Genomic DNA, 22,538 nt, shown 5'->3' with positions numbered 1-22,538 from the left:
TCTGATATATCAAAGGCTAATAATATAGTGTAGCCAGCTATGTATTACTCACGTTGATAAAAGGTGCAACAAAATTACCAGCATTGTTCTGTAACACACAAGCAGCATTACCCAGTCTGATTTAAATAGAATAGGCAATTCAATCAAGGGGGAAAAAAAAGTGACAGAGCCTTCCAACTGCAAAAGAATCGTAAATCATTAATGAAACTAAGAATTTAATGTATGCAAATTAAATTATATATGCATATTTCAATGGGCTAAAAGTTTATGTGCATACTTCACACACGAATCTGTCTTGTGATACGATTAGGAAGAAATGGTGACAATTCAGATTTTTTATTACTTTGGACTGTAAAGCACTCATAATTTATGTTCACTTAAAAAGGTACAAAAATCCATCAATTAAAGCCAGACCTCAGATGGTATAAATAGACTGTAGCCCCGCTGAAGGTGCTAGAAGCACTGTCACAATACATCATTGAGGATCAGGTCTTGCAAGTCTAAGCTCGTTAAAAAGAAAAGAAAAAAAACAACCTAAGGAAAACCTTGAGGTTACACAAAGTCCCATTTGTAATGTTATCAGTAATAGCACCCTCTCCAAGAACAATTGACTCCACCAAGCACGAACTGAAAAACCTAATTTATATGTGACTTGCTATGGAAGAAGCAGGTACTTTGAAGCATCCTTTAGGATGGATCTCCCGATGAGTTCCTTACAGTGAAGAGACGCTGGTGGGCTTTATCTGGGTACCAGCTTCCACAGACTTTGGAGGAATTAGAGACCTCTCCGCCTTTGACCACGAGGAATGAAATTCAGCAACAGGTTAAGAAGCTACCGAAGTTCATCAGCCTACACAGCTGTTAAATAAACCTACTGCTTTACAGAATACTTTTTAAGGTGGGAAAGAAACAGAATGATTTGTGACAAAAATACTTATTCCATTGGCTGTGTTGTAACAAGAAGTTACAATCCAATTACAAAGCATGACATTTTGCATCTAGTATGCTTCTCTTACAAATGAGTATGTTGAAATTTTTCCCAGTTCCTAGCAAAGCAAGAGAGAAAAATCCCTGCCTCAAAATGTCAGGGTTTTGTTGTGTTGTTTTTGACTTCTGCAATCTGACTGACTACAAACCATCTACTGGGAAGACACACAAAATCTGGGCAGCCAGTGGGCCCTATCAGAAGCTTCCCCACTTCAGACAGAAAGAATTGCTCTACTGTATTGATGAAAATACACGTTTCTGTTACAACAGTGAAAGCACCCATTGGAACTCAGTGCAGTTCAGTGAAAAACAAGATGCCCTTTTCCATTTTGAAACAAAATTTACTACTTTTTTTTTTCTTTTTAAACAGGTGAGTAACATTGCCAATGCAGAAACACAGCAAAGCAAAATACCACAGCAGACTTTCCCAGTGTGCAGCACCACTTCCAGCTAACTGAAACGTCACCCAGGAAACCAAACTAAGTTCACCAGCTCCTCTATGTGAACCACACATGCCAAAGCACCGAGTCCTCCCGGAAAGAATCCATTTGTGTCTCAAATCAAAGGAGGATTTCAACCTTAGCAGTGTATCTGCTTAAGTGCTTCATTGAATTAAGACCCTGCCTGTGTACACCTCTTCCTGTTATCACTGCTTTCGGGCAATCACCCAATGACACAGGATCTAATGACCCAATTAAAACATTTCTTTAAGCTCACAGCATTTGCTATGCCAGCTTTCAATACAACTAATAGCAAATGAAGGTTAATAGCTCATAGTTAACATGCTCAAGATTTTTTTTTTTTCCTTTAAACAAGAGAACGAAAAGAAATAAAAACTGCTGTAAGTAAAGAACAGACACCATTCCTGAACAGTGCTAAACAAGTTGATACTATTAAATACAGGTATATGGTAAGCTATTGATGCCAAATATTAAAGAAAAAGCCAATGTAATCCAATACTACAAATGCAAGAGTCTACATATATCCAGAAATTCATCTTTAAAAGCTACCTGGTAAAAAGCTATCAAAATGCCACCTTACTGCAAGATCATTGCCAAACCTCAGCAAACCAGACATAGGATCTCGACTGGAATTCTCTCCAAGGTTTTAGGTTTCAGCCCAAGCTGTAGGCAAATACCTGCAGGTCACTCCCTTGAGGCGGGGCACTGTGAATTATCTTCAGAATTGGAAGGGGAACAGACAAGGGCTTGTGCCATTATGCCTTCTCCTGCCTGAGATCACATTAATATGGATTAACAAAGTCTTGACACTTGACACCTCATTAAAAGCCTGGAAAGGTAAGCTAGCAAAAATCTGAAAAAAAAAAAACAAAAATAACACAAGAAACCCTGAAGGGCAATTCCATGCCAGTGCTAATGCTACATCCAATCTATTCAAATGAGACTGATGCTTCCTAAGATACCATACTGAAGTGCATCCCTAACTTCTCATTGCTCCAAGGTCTCCAGACAAGCCAATTCTTTGTCACAGCTGTCCTTTCACATATGCATGCCATCTAGCCCCTATGCCCCAATTTTTCTAATCGAGCTCCAAATTCACATTCTTTCTAAAAACAAAAATAGGAAAACAACCTGGAAAAGAAAAGTCAACACTGTGGAAGACTACACCATTCTAGGAACAGTTTGCATTAACAGCCGCTCTAAAGCCAGAGGGAACACGAGCCTACATTAAAATAATATTTAAGATGCTCACAGCAAGAGAGTAGATTTGAAAAAAAACAGAAAGATATACAGAAATGAGTCAATACTCGGTCTTAGCTACAAAGCTGCATCCTCTGGTAGGAAAGCTGGTCTTGATGCAACACCTCAATGCCATTCAGGCTCAATCAGAGCTTTCTTACAGAAGCAGATGCTAAAGCTGTATTGACAGGAGCCCCAAGTGCATCATAAGCTCTAATCAGAAATCTAGTTTATTTCCAATAAGAGGAGGATTCGTTCAGGTTTTAAATTGGCAAATATTAGGAAAATGAAAAAATAAGATTCAACTAAGATATCATTAAAATATCATGTTTAATTCCCTTGGGCCCTGGCTCTGTTTCTAAGTGCTGCCCTGGAGAGGAACAGGCAGATTTTGAACACACACAACTGTTTTTCTGCAAATAAATTTTATTCAAGCAGAATGCACATGTCTTTGTGACCCAAAGACATTGTTAAGAAAACATCTGTGCAAGGGCACATCACACAGCCACAGCAGTTCAAGGATAACACCAAGCTGAACGTATGCAAAGGTGTTTGATGCACAGATAAATCCACAGTACTTGGTGCAGGTCAACACAGCCACATTGAAAATTGCAGAAGTGTCCTAAATCACTGCAGTGACGCACAGCGCATTATGGAAGAGTACGGAAGGCAGGAATATCCTTTCTAGCCAACCACTCTGAAAACAGAACTACCAAGTCCAACGGCTAACAAGTGACCCCAAAGAAAATACTCCAAATCACCTGTATCAGAACATGGCATTTTTAGCCAGTGCACTGAAAACGTATGTCTCCAATCCCCTCTTATTATTTTCTCTTTGGAGGCAGCAGGTCATTTGGTTTTGTCCTTGATGGGATCCAACCCCACATGGCTTGCCTTTGATTTTTTAATTTGATCTGACAACTATAACTGTAAAGCACAAATTGGATTTTTAAACCACACTGAAGTAAAGACTCAGCAACATCTGCTTTGTTTTCAACGTTCATTTAAAACTTATTCAAAACAGCAGAAATTTAATATTTTTCCTCATCATTAGCTGGCACACTGTTTTTACATACTGGTATCAGCTCTCCTTCTACTTAGCTAAAGCAACATATGCTACCTTATATTATGGCTGAGGAACAAAGGAATATTGCCTTAGCCCTCTAATGAGGGCAAAGCTTTCCAAACAATGGCACTGCACAAATTATACCAGATATTTGTGTACACTTTCCCCCCCCCCCCCCCCCCTTTTCACTAAGGCTAAAATGCAGTTTTTCCACTGCAGGACTCGGCTTACCAGTTTATCTACCTCACACTCTGAAACCAGAAGTACAAAGATCACTACCTCATAACTTAAAACACATGCTACCATGGAGGACACAAGCGATAGCATCCCAGTAAATGCTCTCCTCACAGGTTTGCAGAGACCAAATTAAAGCAGTCTCTGCACATGCTTGCACAGATTCTGCCACAGCTAGCTGTGCATCACTGCTGTAGCACAGGCCTTAAAATCTGCATCTCTATCCTATTCAAAGTGGAAGGCTGCTCAAGGATCCAGTCACCTGCCTAAAAAATTAAAAGCCAACAATGCAGAGAGGAAACCAATACCAAATAATTAGGAACAGGGTGAGTGAATTTAACACTACGTATCTTCAATACTGATAGATTTGGACACATGTTGTGCATATATATTGCACTGTGTTTAAGATGCAGGAAATGCATTGTGCTCCCACTTCTCTCAAAAGTTATGTGCAAGTTGTAAAACGTGACTGTAAGAAGCTGAACTTCAATTCTGGCATATTTTTCTTGAGGAAGTCAAAAACAGTAGGAAGATCAGAATACACTTTACACACTAAGTTTTAACATACTTACAGAGATATATACACACTGTGTATAATATGCACACACACTTATGTATACATATATATCCTGTATGTGTATATAAACAAGAGTTGCTCCAAAAGTAATGCTTCCTATTCTACTCTGCTGACCCATGATGTTAGAGGTGGATGTTGGTGATAAAGCAGCAGAGGTTGAACCTTCCCACCAATATTCCATTATATGTTGTTGCTGCTTGACAGATAGCAGCAGTCTGACACAATAGCACCCAACATGGAAGCACATATGAAGCAAAGGTGTGTCACTGAACTCCTCCATGAAGAAAAAATTGCAACCATTGACACTTGTTGATGTTTGATGAACACCAATAGAGACCAAACATCCCTTCCATCATAGCAAAGGGGTTCGAGTGAGGGTCACCTTCAGCTTTCTACTATTTTTAGAGAAATAATCATGAGGAAGGAAAAAAGAGACGTGTAACACATATGCATCTTAGCTCAACAAGCACTTCCATGAAAACACTGATGCCATTTTAAACAGATCTGCACTCCTCACGCTGTCCCATAGCTTGTACTGGTACCACACAGCTACAGAAAAAAAATCAGCTGTGAGCCTGCCAGGAAACAAATCCCAATTGAAAACATCCCAGCCAGAGCTACAAACCAAATGGAGCTTCTAAAATTAGAGATGCATTTCCCAGGCTGGTTCCTCCCCATACAGCCGCAGAAACAGATGGCAAAACCAAGAGTTGGGTTTGGGACCCAAGAGGAGCAGCCAAAACCTTCACTGAAACATCTGTCTAGACTGCAGCTCTCTGTGACTCAAGAAAGAAGGGAAGAAATCATTTTTTTCCAAATGTTATGAAGAAAGACTTCAGTAGGATCTATCAACTCCATACTCAGAGGACACGCTTCATTAGCTCAATCCTCAAGTTGCCCAGGGTCAAAGAAAGATCTGGGCTGCACAAAAAACCTACCCCAGGATGGCTTTCAAATGAGTTGAGGCAGACATGCCTCCCAACATCCACTTTATTAATGTTTTTGGGGAAAAAAGGGGAAGAGCAAAGGTGAAGCTCAGCTCACAGCCTGCCATACTACACAGAAAACAGTAGAGATAGAAAAGCATGCAGTGAAAGTCCTACCCTCAATGCAGAGCACAAAAACTTCATATCCCACTACAACAAACAGGAGGGGTCGCTCACATTCTAGCAGTCCTACATTAAGGTATGTGCCTTAATACCTTTAAACTCCCCCTGGATGCAAGGTGGGGGCAGGGAGAGGAGAGGGGATCTGGGGCCACCTTTATTTCTCTATGGCATCACCAGCCATCCTGCTGGGCTGGCACTGCTGCTGCACTGGGCACCTGCTTATCACACAGCCAGATTTAAACTGGAAATGTACCGTGAGCCAAAGCCAGCAATTTCCTGAGGTGGGATTCATCTCCTCTGACATAAGGTATCTGCAATGTAAACGTCTCTGAGTTTTCACCTTAGGCTTCCCTTAGAGTCCGCAGAGAGAAATTTCAGGGTGGAATTCATCTGACCTATTTGAAACGTCTGCATGAACAGGAAGGTAAGGAAATCATGCCACAGACATGCCTCTTTCTTCCCTTTGCTAGGAGGCCAGGCTTAAATGATGAGCTCACACACAGATACTTCTGCACAGAGGACAGCAGGTAGGCTGCAGGCTGGAAGCTTTTTTGGAGACCCTACAGGCTCCAGTAATCTTGTTCAGTAATTCCAGGAGGAGAAAAACATTAACTTGCAAGGACACTGCACTCTGTCAAAAAGCAACCAAGCAATTTGGAGTCATGATTAGTCATAAGAGAAACCTTAGTATTTGTCAACACAAAAATACACAGAAGTAGCATCCAAGCGTTATTCGCTGTTTCTGCATAAAATAACAGAGAAGGTTTTGCATCTTTCTCATATTCCTTTCATTTCCAGCTTACAACCTGTTATTTCCAGATCAGCAACCATTAAGGCATCTCCAAAATTCACAGGCCTTGGCACATCACACTTTTGGTGAAGTCACTGTACATATGCCTCTTTTGCTGAAGCATTGAAACGTTATTTTTAATTAGAGGCACATACAGAGCTGTCTAAAAATAAAAGGCAAGAGGCCATAAAGGTCAGCAGGAACAGCAGCAAGTGCAGCAGATCGATCACGCGCACAAAGGGATTATGCCAGAAGAGACAGCACCACACTTGTGCAATGGGCTGAAGCTGAAACGTCACTGGGACGTTCTGAGGGATAAGCAAAGACACCTCCTTCGTGGCAATCAGCAGAGGCCAGTACAGAGTGAGACATGAATAGAGAGCCACAGGTAAGCCAACCTTGTATATGAATGAAAACTGCACTTTTTAAAGAAAATTCAACTCCCCACATATTTTACTGATCTCATGAGTCAGTACTAGGATACTTTTCAGGATAACACCTGAAAGCAATATCTGGCAAACAGGGGAAAGGAACTTCTGATCATCTGCCCTGACAGTATTACATAGATTATGCAGACAGTGGCCTCGCTCAGGAATTCAGTAACAAAAGCACATTCAGGAGCCCCCATGAAGAGATCCAACCTTGCCTCTCCACCAGCAAACCCAGCTGTACTGCATAATGCCTGCTTACAGCAAACACAAATATATTTCTGAAAGACACAAAAGTGACAAGATGCTGTACTTCTTAAAGAAAGTCCAATTTCTCACATATTTTACCAATGTTACGAGTCAACACTAGGCTAGTTTTCAAATGCATCTTTATCCGTCTACAAATTGAAGGAAGCATCTTGAAGCAGATTCACTCTTGCTCTTCCAGAAAAACACTCATCCAAGATGAAGTGCAGGAAAATTCAAGCTCACAACATTCCGCTCTCAATTAGTGATTATTTTTAATGAGCTACAAACAGTATTACCCAAAGATTATCAGCAGCAACTGGCCTCAATGAGCACACAATTTTTGAGGAAAACAAACAAAACAAGCCCACACAAGAAAACCTCTGCTGGCCACCATCCAAGCAGACAAATTAAGGGACATTTTCAGATCATCCTGAAGAGTTCTCAGTACTAAAGCTAAAAACAGACTCAAAAGGGACAACTGCTGCTCCTCCTCCTAGAAAGGACAACTGCCTCATTGCTTTATGTTAATCTGACAAAAGCAATATTGAAACAAGAGCAAGAAAATCCTACCAACGCAGTGTCTTAGTTTCAGCTGGGTAGGAATTGTTTTCTTCAGAGTGTTTGATAAGATGCTATGTTTGGTTCTAGGAGAAAAACAATACTGGTAACACACTGATGTTAATAGTTGCTGCTAAGCAGTGCTGTACAGAGCCAAGGCCATTCACAGCAAAGAGCCCTGGGAGCTGGGAGGGAACAGAATTAGGGCAGCTGACTTAAACTGGCCAAAGGGATATTCCATACCATATGGCATCATGAGGAAGGAGAGTTTTGAAAGGGGTGGGGCACAGGTCACTAAGTGGTAAGCAACTGCTTCAGAATTACTTGTTAAATATATTCATATATACATACAGTCGTAACTATTATCCCTTCCCTTTGTCTTAGTAAATAGTTTTATTTCAACCCATGAGTTCTACTACATTTTTTTCCCCCCCTCCAGTTCTTTCCTCCAACCCTCTGGGAAGGGATAAGCCAACAACTGCATGGCGCTAAGTGACATGACAGCTTAAACCACAACACGTGGAAAACAAGGGAATAGATTTTTCATTGGCCTGATATACTAAACTGCAAATAGAACAAAAACCAATGGGAAAAGTGGGCAATGGTGGAAAAAGAAAAATAAAGGGGAAAAAATATATATATATAACTTCCTAGCTCATTGCAGCCACAAAACAGGGACAACAGTGAGACTCTGCTCATTCTCCCCCATCAGCACATGCTGACTTTTTATTTGTCTTGCTGTGATGCAACATCAGCACCCATAGCTGAGCACTTCAATGCAAATACCACAAGGAAACATCAAGATATCACAATGTGATTAATCTGTGGCTCCCATCAGGTCTTCCCAGATGATCGAGCATCTTGTCAGCTGCTGGAGTCTCAGCAGCAAAGCCACAGACCAGCATTAAACCAAGTAGCATTCCTACTTTATTATCTTGCCCTACTGATGAAAGGCATCCTCTTCCTTAATTTAAAATAACTAATCTATGTTACACTAGTACAAGTGGATGCACATTATATCTTTGTTGTATACCCTGGATATCTGACACAATTATTCTGAAAATCAAGGAGTAGAATCTCTCAGAAAATTGAGTAGGTGTACAACCAAGAAAACAGCAGGCTGGGATAGCTGGACACCACCACCTGCCTTGCTGAAAGGGAAGACACTCCTTAGGGCAAAAAGAGATAGTCATTTCTCCCCTCAATCAGCAGAAAATTAGCAAGGAGGCTAGAAATTTAATATAATTACCCTGAAACCTTTGAACCTTATTACTGCAAACACACACAAGTTGAACTGAGTGGTTGTGATTAGTCCCTTGCTCCCCAACATGCCAAGAATTAGTCACATGAGACTCGCACAGTTTAAGCCATAACACAATACACATGTCAGAGGAACAGTAAGCTAAAGAGAGGTTAGACATCCTTTCCTGTCAAGCACAGATACAAACCCAAACCTGGTAGAAGACGTAGCTGCTAAATGACAAGAGATGAATAATTTAATTTCCACTTGAGATAACCCTAGTTGTAATAAGAAAAAAAAAAATAAAGAATCAACAGGAAAAGAAAGTAAGCAGTGTTACAAGGTAGAACAATTAGGATATGCCACAGCAGCTGTGGACTGCCTTCAGTGTGGGCAGTGGCCCCTTTTTACATGTTTTTATAACACCTGGCACAGAGTTGGAACCTCACCAGTTCTAGAGTCATGTTTTAAGGAAAAATATTCCCTTCCTTGTGAGATTCATGCAGTGCTAATTTTTGCCACCAAGAGTAAAAACAGCACTGGCAGATGTGGGGTCTGCAGCAGGAATCAGATCCCTGAAGTTCCTCCCAAGAACAAGTTCTCAATTTTCCATGGCTGGAAATGGGATCATAAAAACCATAGAATCATTGAAGACAGAAAAGACCACTAAGACCATCTAGTCCAACCATCAACCCATCCCCACCATGCCCACTAACCACTTCCATCAGTGCCATATCTCTGTGTCTCCTGAACGCCCACAGGGACAGTGACTCCACCCACCCCCCTGGGCATCCTGTGCCACTGCATCACTACTCTTTCAGAGAAGACATTCTTCCTAATATCCAACCTGAAATGTTACAGAATAAGCACTGCTCCTGGGCATCCTTACCTGGGACCCGTTTTTCAGAGGAACAGAGCATCAGCAGTGTGTTCACAGCACACACCCAGCACCCCCAGCTTGTGCAGTAAGTAACTTTATTTTTTAATTTAAAAAAAGCTGGCTTATCCTTAGGTGCCTGTTTAAACAGACACCATAGACACATGTGATGATTTTTCTTCTCATCTTATAGCCCCAAAGATACTGCTCTGCAGTGTTTGTATAGAGACAAATATATATGTTTTTATATATATATATATATATATATATATATATATATATAAGGTTTACCATTCCCAGTTCAGAAACACATTACCATGAGTTCAGCTCTGAAACTTCCCGTTTCCCACTGCATATGAAGTTACTTAAACCAAATTACTTCTACAGAAGAGAGATGGCAAACAGACTTCATCTTAGAGAAGTTTCCGTCTTGATTTTCCTGACTTTGAGCAGGACCATCACTTTCTCTAGCAAGCTACCCTTTAGCAGGCAAGTTTTCCCTGCATAAAGATTGAATCTTAAAACATTTAAGATAATACATAACATTAACACCACTGAGCTGGCCTGACAGCTAAGCAGCCTTTCCAAAGAATAACCACATCACACAGAGAGGAGGGTAGACAAGCAGCTGGACCATCAAATGCTGGAGGATTCCTAAATCTCACATCTCAGCATATTGTCAAGGCATCGAGCTCACATCTTTTAACCAGTTCTTGTAACTGAAAGCTTGGTTTTCACCTCTAGAAGGATAAACTGCTTAATCACCATATAACCTGATGTAAAGACAGCTGCTACACAAGGCAGGGGAGCACCAGGACAGATGGGAGTTGATCAAAACGCACTTCTACAGCACAGGCACTCCAGGACTCCTCTCATTCGAAAGGAAACTTGCTATATAAAAAAGGCCCCTCTGCAGAGGGAGGCAGAGCTGCTCAGAAAACGCACATCTCTAGCCCTCAGAGATCACCATGGTATACTCTTACAGTTCCACAACTGAACACAAAAGTACATTTCTAGGTATCCATGTTCCTGCTCAGCTTCACCTTGGGAAAAGTAAGGCAGACAATCACTTGTTAATAGCTTGGAGTTCTGTGCAGCCCACATGCTCAGCAAAAGCTTGTCCCTGTGAGCTGCATAGTAAATGATAACAAAGCTAACTGTTTGGAGGGGAAACAGATAAAGCTGACTCCAGGAAGTAACAGCCAAACTCTTTGGTTCGTGGTTTGGGGTTTTATTTCTTAGCTTTGGTAAGGTTTTTTTGTTTTTTACTTCCACAAGAAGCATCTTCACAACTCTAACCAAAGGACAACGTTACTGATACAGAATTAGAGATGCATGAACTTCGCTTGATATGCCAAAGAACACATCAACACGTAGCGCCCAAACCATGCAAAATCTTGGCAAAATTAAGGCTGAATTCTGCTATGGACAACATCAAAAGTAAGATTTCAAATCTCTACTGAGACACCAAGATAATTTCTCTACACATACACTCTATTCTCATTTCTGCGCACTTGTGTTGTCTTCTCCTCCCATTGCAACACTGCAACTCCCCACACGTTTTTAAAAAAGCCCAAGCCCAAGCACACGTTGCAAGCTATCTCGCTGTCATCTATTATTCAAGAAAGGTCTCATTGAATAAATGTCTGTTCAGAGGCTCTAAACAAATTTCATTTCTGAACACCACTGTCTGCAGCCCAGCGGGCCATTTCACCAAGATAAGATCACACATTTAATCAAACGCTTCAAAAAAAAGAAATACACACCGAGTTTGCTTAATAACGTCAAATAATAAAAGTGCAACACTGGCAGCATACTAATTTTTAGTACTCTTTCTTCTTTGAGGGTTGTCTCAATAGTCAAGGTCAACCGTACATGGGATTTCTTCTAATTAGGGCCTCTGGTAAAGGCTAGACCTGCTTATTCTCACCACTTAACCACGGTTTTCCCTAAAATGAAGACATCTCTTTTTCATTTTAAATTAAATCATTGCAGTATCCCATCCAAGTGTGACAGACAAAACTACACAACTCAGTTAATTCAATAGAGGATGTATGTGAAAGACAACAAAACCCACATCTTTTGTGGTCAGTGAGGAACCACCCACGCAAACGTCTATGGTACAAAAGAAAAACTGATTTACGGAAGGAAAGAAAAGATTATCTGCTCAGTGTTTGACTACAGCTCCTACTGCAGAGCAGCACAGACACATTGGAGTTGTGAATGAGGAGTGGACCTGCTGCCCCTACATCAATGTATGTTTTGTCATTTATTTTAATGCAGTAGGAAGAAGTAGAGACAGCTCAAGAAGCAGCATTATGTCATTACAACTACAAAATAAGACCGTATTACTACTGATCACATTTCCACGATATTCATCACTAATTCTCCTAGTACTTTGTCACTGACTTCTATCATTTCATTTACATATCGAGCTACCAGTTTTATCACAATTACTGCTTGGCCCCACGTTACATGAACTTGGGAAGAACCCCAGACCCTAGCTGTGATCAAGCATGCTGCTTGAAAGGGGTCAGACAAAAGCCTATATCCTCACCCCTGCATGGGCCCATGGGTTATGCTGGTCTGCCCTCTGCTCACACGGGACGAGCGAGTGATCAAGCGTGAAGACATCAGGGCAGACAAGCCCCCATCTGCTACTCCCAAAGCTGAAGGAGACAAACAGAAAGGCAGCTTCTAGGCATACTCCCCCACCAAAGTTTTGCTCTCCTGCTGCAAACATCCCCATAATCATCTTTTCATAGACACCACAATGTTCACAGCAGAGACCCAGATTTTTTTCCACAGAAAAGAAAAATTACAGCTTCTCAGTTTAAGCTGGCATAAACAATTACTGAGGTCCACACACAGCATCCTTCCACTGGTGCTCACCAGTAAGCCAACATCTCATCCCCACTGCATGCATGGAGCTGCTCATAGGAACAAGCATTCTCTGGACAAACAACTGATCCTAAAGGATCAGTGATACTCAACCATGTTTTTTATGAAATCAAGTATATTTGCACAAGTACAATTTTCTTGTTGCGCTACAGACTTCCTTCCCAAATCAGCAATGTTACACGGAGAAGCACTCCCCATCCCACAACCTAAATGCATTACACAGACTTTAGAAAGACTCACTGCCAATTGGTGACCTACTTAGATCTATATAGCACATTACAGTTGTAACTGTGGATCACTAGCCAGAAGGTCAGAAGTTACAACCCTAAACAGTGTAATTGCTATATTTTAAACACCTTTCAGGATAAATTTTACACAAAGAGACACACAACTTTTGGAGTTAACTAAACTAAGCTTGTAACAGCACAGTCCTTCTTTTAAAGTACAAGAAAAGGAAATGTAAGACAGAAGAGAGGAAAAAAGACACAGATAAGAACAGGCAACAGGTGACATGGATGCCATTAACCAGTTTCAGAGCATACAAGAAAGACAGCAGTCACAATCCAGTAATAAAGAAGAAACAACTTACTCTTTCCGATGGTAAGAACTTTCCAGAAACTTCAAAACGAGGCCATCTCTAAATAGAGGCCCTTCCCCTTTGGCTGCCAGCACTTAAATGAAGTTAGGAAGGAGTGGACTCTGGGTCCACCACTTGTGGCTGTGTAGGTGGATTGCACACACCTGTGTTCTTGGGGCTGGGCCTGCCCCTTCACCAGGTGCTCAATCACTGGTTCCAGCTGAGACCAAACGGTTTCCATACAACCACTTCACACACCTGCATCCATTAAAGATAATCCAAACTGACATTCTCTTCAAGTCTGTGCTGTGGGTTTAAAGTGTAGAAGTCACATCATAATTTCCCTTGGAAATGGGTTTTAGATGCACTGGATTTCCAAATGATTAAAGGCCATGTTTATAACATGCTAAATCTGAAGGAAGAACAGTTTAGATAGTGCACAAACTCAAGCAAAGTCGTAGCATCCACTTGAGCAATTTGTTGCATGCTGCAGGTTTAAAAAATATAAATGTTTCTCCTAATAAGCCATCGACTATTTGATTGTAGACCAGTTCTATGTACCTCCAGAAAACCTTGACAGAAATAGGCCTTCAGGATGGAATCCAAAAGGCTTTTGTTTACTGTGGGGGTAATATTGCAACACTACCCAGAAGATGGGAAGAAAAAAGAAAAACATCACCATAAAAAACACAGCTTAAGTATCCACCTTACCTAAAAAATAGATAAATAAACAAAAACCTGTCTCCTTTGAAACAAATGACAGGAATCTCAAAGGGATGTGTCAGTCAGTAACACACACACACAGTTGCTAAAGAGGTGTGAAAGAAAAGGAGTTAACATGATCTCCTAAACCCTCCTCAGCTCTATCCAACAGTGAAACCTATTCAAAGAGATGGCTTCGATGGGTGATTTTTTTTTTCCTCCTCCTTTCCCTCAGCAGTCTTTGGAATGGCTTTGAGGGAAAGAAGAGAAAAAAAGGAAGAAAAAAAGCAAGCCATTGAAAATCTCCTTACAGGGTCAGCTGTCACTAAAATGCACTTTAGTATTCAGGGTACCCACCCATGCAGAACATCAAAAACTGGGCTGAGGTCCCTCTCTATTCTCGCAGGCTCAGGCCAGCACGGAGTGTGAGACGCGATGCGGAACAGCAAGGCACACTGCCTCTGCAGGGCTCGCAAACAGCAGCACCAGCCCATGGAACGCGACGGGGGGTCACCGTGCTTTGCACAAGCAAAGAGGCTGTGTGGGCTTAAGCCGGCTTGTGCTGGCACTGCTAGGAACTGAAACATCTGCACAACTGGAGATTCGTGGTCTCATATCGGTATGCAAAGTTCAAGCTTACTAATGTGCCATCTCCTAAATGAACTCCCCATTATCTCCCTTCTTTTTCCTGCTCTTTCCAGGCTGCCTATGGGAACACAAGTCTTAGCATTCACCCATCATTTTGTGGAAATAACAGGAAAGAAAATATAAAACAGCAGAAAGTCAGGCAATTGCACATTCATTATATTTCCATAACTTTTTCTTCTGCTGTATTAAGCTAAACCTGAGCTTCACAGGCTGCTCAGCATCTTGGCCAGGCTTTGCAGCTTACACTAAATTCTCCACCTAAGCTAGATGAGCTCTCAGTTGGCTACCATGCCCATCTCTGACACATCCCTGCCCCCTACATTAACATATTCAAGAAAGCTGCAGACCGCACTTCCATGCTGCAATGACTCTTCTGCTCTCTTCGTGGAAAAACTTCTCATTTAGGCAGTCCTGGGATCAGTAACATCAAATCCAAAACGGGCTGCTACAGCAAATATCAATGACCAGCCCCTTAGTGGTTAAGAAACCCCACCCCTAAGAAACTTAGTGGCTCAGCACACCCCAAAAAAAATCTGTTTTGTTTTGGTGAATACACATACCTACATACATATGTCTGCGCTTATGTTTGGAGTATAAGCGCAATTCTTAAATACCTATTTTCCACTTCATCAGGTTTGAACAAGAAAACAAGAAGACCTCTGTCTGTTCCCCAAAAGATCACAGTGCTTGGTTGCATGTGCCCATAGGAGAAGTAAATGCACTAGGACTGAAATAATCAGAATATTTCTACCTCTCTCATTGGAAACCATGTCCATTCATTAAGGTTCCTTATGTCTGTAACCAGACACTTTGTTTCTGTGGAATGGAAAAGGTTAAAAGTGTTAATAGAGAAGGGACTTGTATCCAATGAGCGTTACAAGCAGACTATGCATCCTTGCTTTATACCACTTAGAGCATTTCTGAAGTGTTAGCTGAAGGTGTTAGGTTCAAAGGAGAAGAGCGCCAGCAAACATGGGCACCTTTGCATGGGACGTCAGAGTAGGACCACGCATTGATAACATTTTAAGGACCACTCCTGCAAAAGCACATGTATTCATCTTCACCTCATTTCAGCTTTGCACTATTGCAAGAAAACATTCATGCTGATCTTTTGTATTTATGATGTTTCATCAGAACTTTAAGAAATGCATAGCTTCACTGAGAAGTGCAATCAATGATTTGAATTGATTTATGCCAGGTAAGGATCCAACTGCAATCAAGTCAGTAAGCTTCTCCAATTAATAGTAGCAGAGCTATGAACCAATCTATTCAAAACGTAGTGCAAAAAAATCCAAAGATATTCTCTGTAAGGCATCCCTTGCAGTAAACCAGAGCTGTGCTATGGACTGCTACAGCGGTCTTAAAACTACCAAGATGCTTCCCATGGAATTACTCATATGTTGACTAATGCACTTATCAGAATCAAAAAATATATCCTGTTAGTCTCCGGCCATATGTTAATGGCTGCTCTGTTGAAGTTTTTAACTATCAGCCGTTTAAATAATGCTCTAATGACTGTTTCCAAACATTTCTCTGCTTCCTTCTGAAAGGTATCTACTTCGTGGCCATTGAAACCAAAAAACATCAGGTCTGAAAATAAAACATCTTCACTTTTACCTCTTTTCATAGACAGATATTAGAAGTGGGCAGTCTTCTAATTTGTAGCAGATCAAGCAACTTCATTCAATCTGAAGTACCACCTCTATCAAAAGCATTACAATCTACAGTGCTGAAGTGAGGTTTGTGTTTGAAAGGACGTCACATCGTTGCTTCTTGACTATCAGCCTCTCTCAACTGCAACGGGAAAAAAAAGTCCCCATCTCCACTAATCAAATCTCACATTAAAAAAAACAAAACAAACAAAGAACAACCACAAAACAAAACCAACAGCCAAGACCTGCAGAACAGATAAATGAGGGTTGGTTTCACTAATATACAATGCCTGCAGGTTCCAGCGCTGTTCTGAGCAGGCCACACTTCCATCACAGTGCCCTGTGACAGTGTTCCTGGAGCACACATGAAGCTTATACACAGAGGTCATCAGCCTCCTCCTTTACCCTCCCTGGCACCTCAAGCTTAGTAAGTAAAATATGGTCCACAATACCACTGAAATGAAATTCTTATTGCCTGAAGGGGCTGGTTTACTTGATATAGCCACAGATGCACGGTGCATTGGTGACTGATGAACACAATGGAGAAGCTGAGGATGCCCCCTCCCTGGAGTTGCTCAAGATCAGGTTGGATGGAGCCCTGGGCAGCCTCATATGGTGGGGGGCAACCAGCCCATGGGTAGGGATTGGAACTGGGTGGGCTGTAAGTTTCCTTTCAACCCATTCCATGAGTCTATAACTAAACACATTTGTCTCGCAGCCAAAACCAGAAGTCTCTTTGAAAAGGCTGCTGAAAGAAAACTTGCAGCCTACACACTTTGCCCACTGTTTTTACCAATCAGTTTGTCCCAGCCTTTCCCATCCCATAGGTGTCTTCTGCAGACACCACAGTCTCCATCCTACTTCATTCCTCCATAGAAGAGCACCTATTCACAAGGAACAATGCACTGTAGACATTTCTCTAGTGAGAAGCATGAAGAAAGCATTACACTGCATCCCAGTGGGAGTGCATCTGTTGGAAGAAAGAGGAGCTGGCAGGGAAGAGCTGGGAATCCTCAAGAACCACGGTAAGATCTCTTCAGAGCTCCCATGCTCACCAGGTACATCCCACCTGACAAGCAGCCTCCCATCAGAAGCGGACAGACAACACGAGTTTGCTCTGCAGGGCCGTCACATTGCCTAAGCACTCCCCACTCTCAGGGCAGTATCAGTACCACCTCCAATGTAAGAATTTGGGAGCTGCATTTCCAGTGCTCCCTTGCGATGAGAAGGAATGCTCCAAAGAATACAAAGTTCTGCCAAAATCACTCCCATCAGAGCACTGAGCTGTTTCTACAACCAGCTAGCAAGACAACGAAATAAGTTCTCTTCCCTTATTTATTTTTACGCCTTGTGCCCAGCCTTCCTATCATAGCTTTTCCCTGATTCATTCTTCCTCACTGAATTCCACACCTCTCATCAGCCTCTAGCCCTTCCTTTAAGCCATGCCACACAAGAAACAGTTTCCCAGCCAATCTACGCCAGTCCCAACGCTATTAGTATCAAAATTTGCAATAATAAATCAGCAGCTCCCAGGACTGCTCCATTTACAAAGCCTTCCCTCTCCCGTGTGCATCTCATTTACTGGCATTGATGATGCATGCGCTCATGCTCTGAATGTGAAAGCCCTCCCAGCGGCACCGCACTCCCCAGCTGACGTGCTGACCGAGGCGAAAGGTCGGGCGAGCTGCTCTCCAGTAATCCAGTCCACACACCATTTTACACCTTCCATTGGGCAGCGCAGACACCCAGCAAGCACCCTGCGAGCACCTCCTCCTCTGAGCTTGCCTGCCTTCCCCACATGGCTAGCGAAGGACACTGGGTTCGTGTTGTGCTGTGGGAGCAGCCACGCCGGGATGAGCTCCTCCAGCCCTGCAGCCAGCACAGGATGAGAGCAATGCAGCCACCGATGGGGACAAATAATGGAATCACACAGAACTCATGTGCTAGCTCTAGCTTTATGAACTCCGGTCCTTAAGGCACAACAGAGATCCATGCCAGCCTCCTTGCAGGTAACAACACAACGGCTACTTTGTAGTAAACCACGCTCAGTATGGAAAAAACTCTGCTAAGGAGCCCCAACCACAACAAGGGGATTGTGTCCCTCCTGAAACCGGAGCACAGCCGTTTCACCTTCAGAAAAGCTCTCAGCCCTGCTCTAAACTTTGTCACCCAGCGGCAGCACAGGCAGGCGGCTCTGTGCCCTTCCTGCTCTGCTCTCCCAAAGCGATGGCTGCAGGCTCGCCGACACCAGCCTCTTTAACCTGCAGCACCTGGCCTGCCCCATAAAACTTGGTAGAAGGATTTTTCCTAATGAATACACAGTAGAAGCCTGTTCATATTGCGAGCCCCTGGAAATTATGATAAATGAGCTTGACGAGGCACACGCTGCTACTCAATACCAGGCAAGCAGCACTGGCTGCACTCTGAGACAGCATTCCATAACAAAAAGAAATGCATTCATTTCAACTCCACAGAAGATTTTTTTTTTTTGGTTGGCTTTGAGATTCTCCATCCAGTGCCCTGGAATAACCAGTATCAAAAAGGGACAGTGACTTGCAGGCTCTCTTGCTGCCCCATAGCAAAGCACAGAGGGCATTCTCATCCATTTATGTTTGCACCTCAGCCTCCTTCTAAGCAGCAAGGGCTGGGAGAGGGGAAACGTTAATACCTCCTCATGAGTAATCCAAACAGGAGCATAAATACAACAGACTCGGTTGTAGTGGCCAAAGCTGGGAATGCTACGGTGACAAGCATGCAACAATACATTTCTTTTGGCCACATATGAGTCGTTTTAACTACAGCAGAGAAGAATAGAATGCCCATCAGGATAGGGAAAGAGGCTCCCTTCCTACCTTGCAATCCCTCCTCAAAAAACAAACAAACAAACAAACAGCTGCACATCCACAGGGTGAAAAACCAAAGGAATGCATGGCGGGCTCATTGCTCCTGTGGACAGCTCTGGGCACTGATGAGATGCAGACCCTAAAGTAGAGGTGCCCAGGGAGCATTTCATAGAACCATTAAGGTCAGAAGAGACCGCTAAGATCATCCAGTCCAACCACCAACTCATTTTTGGGCATCGCAGCTACAGCTCCACCAGCTATACAGGCACTGGTTGAAACTGGGCTTCCTACACTGGGAAGGCAGACGAGTGCTCCCTGGTTTGTGGCAGGCGGCTATCACCACTCTCATGAGTGTATTTCCAAGTTAAATAGTCATAAGATTGTTGCAAGGGGAAAGCAAATAATTCAGTAAGCAAATAAATGAGTTTAAAAAAAAAAAGAAAAAGAAAAAGAAAAAAAGAAAAAGAAAAAAAGAAAAAGAAAAAAAAAACAGGGAGAAAAAAAGAAGGGGAGAATAAGGGGAATGCAATTTTTACCATTTTCTTCCTCCACCCATGCACACTGGCCCCTCTCGTCCAAAAAATGTCCCTGCTGAATGCAGACCTGCAGCCAGCCAGCAAACACCGAACACCCCAGCCAGGCACCAACCCGGGCTGCGCGTTTCCCTCTGCCTGCAGGGACGGAGCTGCACATCCCTGCCCACCCCGCGGCCGGGCACACGCAGCCCCCGACGCACCCCGGTCCGGCAGCATCCCACCCACAGCCCCGTCCTCCCGCTGCCATCCAGGAACTCGGCGGCTTCTCCAGGCACCCCTCCAGCAATGCGATAGGAACATCCATCCTCCGAGGGACACAGGCATGGAGCAGCGAGGGAAACTCGGGGATTTCTACGGGTAACAGAAGCAAAGCCTTCCATGGAGAAGGAAGAGCAGACACAAAACCCACCGAGGCTCTTCCATCTCGCAGCCATCCGTCCCCTTCATCCCCAGCACGCAACTCCCGTTACCTGCAGGACGCAGCCCACCCCTGAGGACCACCACCCTCCATAAGGAACCAATGGGATCTGATGGCAGCGGGCAGCCCTCAGCCCGGTGCGGGTTGGATGCGGGGCCGGCACCGATTCATGAGGCGCCCGGCGGATGGAGGGCGCTCGGATGGAGGGTGCTCCGTTACCTTTAGTCACCTCCGGCTGCCGAGATGCCAATCCCCATCGGTTCCTCAACAACCTGCAGCGGGGGAGCTGCTGCTGCTGCTACCACAATCCAGTCATAAAAAGCAGAGCTGGCCACGGTACCAGGAGGCACACGAAGAGCAGGGGATCGTCGCCCAAGGAAAGAAAAATGTAAGAAAAAATAATATATATATAAAAAAATTAAAAATGGAGAAAAAAAAAAGGGGGGGAGGGGGGGAAGGGGGAAGGAAGAAGAAAAAGTCTCTCCTCCGCTGCCTTCTCCTCCCGCAGCACACGCTGGATACCGGAGGGTGTGTGGGGATGGGGAGGCGGTCTCTCCCGCTCTCCCCGCCGCCAGCCCCCGGCCGCAGCCCCGCGGCTCTATCTCCTCCAGGTGGGCAGCCTCAGGGCCGGGGGGTGGCCGCGGAGCCCGCACCTCCGCCCGGGCGATCCGGATGCGGCACGGTCATCGCCTGCCTTGCTGCTGCTGCTGCTGCTGCTGCCGCTGCTGCCGCCGCCGGGGACAAGGAGCCGCTGCCGAAGAGACCACCAAAAAAAAGGAAGAAAAAAAGAAAAAAAAGGAGAGCAATCTTCCACCATCCCCCTTTTCTCTTCCTCCTCCAGCAGCACCAGCCGCTCTCCGCATCCGCTCCCTGCCCCCGGCCCCTCACTCCGCCGGGGCTGGGGGACACAAAGGCTCCCGCTCGCAGGGGGGCGGCCGGCCCTCAGCTCCCCGGAGCCCCCCGGAGCCTTCCTCCTCCTCTTCCTCCTCCCGCTGCGGACACCGCCAGCCCCGGCTCGGGTGGGCTGGGCGGGCGCGATGGGGGGGGAGAGGGGGCACGGCCGCCGGCAGCACGGCACGGCACGGCACGGCTCACACACGGGGAGGGGGCGGCCCGGCAGCGGCAGGCGGCGCGGCGCTGCTGCCCTGCCCGGCGGCGGCCGCACGGAGCCGGGCGGGCGGCGAGCCGAGGGGCGGGGGAGCGCCGAGGGCCCGGATCTGGGTTGCGTGGACGCGGGCTCCACCTAGCAGCCGGCGCCGCGCCGCGCCGACCCCGGCCCCTTCCCTTTTCCTTTCCCCTTTTTCCGGCGCCCACCTGCACCCGTCCCCATCGCCGCTCTCCGACACCCGCCGAGAGGATCCCCCCCGCTGCCCCCAGCACAGCGGCCAATGGCAGGCTGCCCACCGAACGAGGAATCCCCCGCTGGATTCCCCCACCTCCCCATTGGATGCTCTGCTCATTGTAGCCAGCGAAGCGGCCAATCATAACCATGCAATCCAGCGCAGAACCCGCTGGATTTCTCACCTTCCCATTGAATGGTCAGGAACAGAGCATTCCTTGCTGGATTCCCCATCTCTAGATTGGCCGCCCTGCTTGTGATCCCCAGCCCAGCAGCCAATCACAGCCAGAATGCTGGGCTTAGAACCCCTTCCCACAGCCCACTCAGGATTAAGGTTCTTCAACAGGCTCCTAAGGATCTCCAATGGCAGATCCTACAGCCTTGTAGGATACTCTCTGCAGGGATGAAGGCATTAATTAATCCCATTTGCACACACAGACCACAGATCAGGAAATGCCTTCACACATTCCTAGCTGCATTACTAGGTCAGGTTGATGGTTGGACTTGATAATCGTGAAGATCTTTTCCAACTTAAATGACTCCATAGGCACGGAAGCACACATTTTAGGTTAAGAACTGCTGTTTTGGAGGCACTGGTGTGTTGAATTAAATCACAGAATCATTTGAGTTAGAAGGAATTCTTAAAGGTCATCTGGTCCAGCTCCACTTCAATGAATAATAACACCTACAGCTACATCAGGGTGCCCAGAGCCCCGTCCAACCTGGCAATGAATGTCTGCAAGGACAGGACATCCACCACCTCTTTGGGCAACCTCACTGTAAAGAACTTCTTTCTTATATCCAATCTAAATCTCCCCTTTTAGTCTGAAACCATTTCCCCTTGTCCTAACACAATGCACTCTGCTAAAGCGTCTGTCCCCTTCCTTCTTACAGCCCCCTGGTGGATGCTGGAAGGCTGCTATCAGTTCTCCCCAGAGCTGCCTTTTCTCCAATCTGAACAGCCTCAGCTCTTAGCCTGTCCCCGTAGTTGAAGTGTTTTTTGTGGCCCTCCTCTGGATGTGCTTCAGCAGGTCTGTGTTTCTCCTGTACTGAGGGCTCCACATCTGGACGCAGTGCTCCAGGTGAAGCCTCACCAATGCAGAGCAG

The 22,538-nt window shown here is 44.6% G+C and overlaps 2 protein-coding genes across 43 annotated transcripts in view; one reads left to right on the top strand and one right to left on the bottom strand.

The window, feature by feature from the left end:
- The window catches only part of ADGRL3 (adhesion G protein-coupled receptor L3), a 475,677-nt gene extending 455,225 nt beyond the window's left edge, over positions 1-20,452 (bottom strand). For 36 of the 41 annotated variants that reach the window (XM_032444015.2, XM_085545194.1, XM_085545195.1 and 33 more), the window contains exon 1: positions 20,312-20,450. The gene's annotated coding sequence lies outside the window, so the exon portion shown is untranslated. Of the gene's footprint in view, positions 1-20,083; positions 20,140-20,311 lie in introns of those variants that run through there. The other 5 variants (XM_085545165.1, XM_085545173.1, XM_085545186.1 and 2 more) reach the window with 2 other exon arrangements.
- Positions 19,868-21,706, top strand: LOC107313342 (uncharacterized). 2 transcript variants are annotated; one of them, XM_085545200.1, is made up of 3 exons: positions 19,868-20,031; positions 20,151-20,480; positions 20,601-21,706. In XM_085545200.1, exons 2-3 carry the CDS (start codon positions 20,205-20,207, stop codon positions 21,555-21,557), a joined length of 1,233 nt encoding a protein of 410 aa, XP_085401326.1. In that variant the 5' UTR covers positions 19,868-20,031; positions 20,151-20,204; the 3' UTR covers positions 21,558-21,706. The 2 variants fall into 2 exon arrangements, with proteins under 2 accessions (XP_085401326.1, XP_085401325.1); XM_085545199.1 differs by having other exon boundaries at positions 20,151-21,706.
- Positions 21,707-22,538: the final 832 nt, after the last annotated feature.

The sequence above is a fragment of the Coturnix japonica genome, chromosome 4 (genome assembly GCF_054131305.1).
Source record: "Coturnix japonica strain WE chromosome 4, WE-NBRP24, whole genome shotgun sequence".
In the NCBI taxonomy this organism is placed as follows: Eukaryota; Metazoa; Chordata; class Aves; order Galliformes; family Phasianidae; genus Coturnix; species Coturnix japonica.
This window is presented reverse-complemented; position numbering and strand designations above follow the sequence as displayed.

Bases quoted from the DNA above. Each gene is read 5' to 3' on its own strand.
- LOC107313342 (XM_085545199.1), top strand. From the start codon at position 20,205: ATGGCAGCGGGCAGCCCTCAGCCCGGTGCGGGTTGGATGCGGGGCCGG.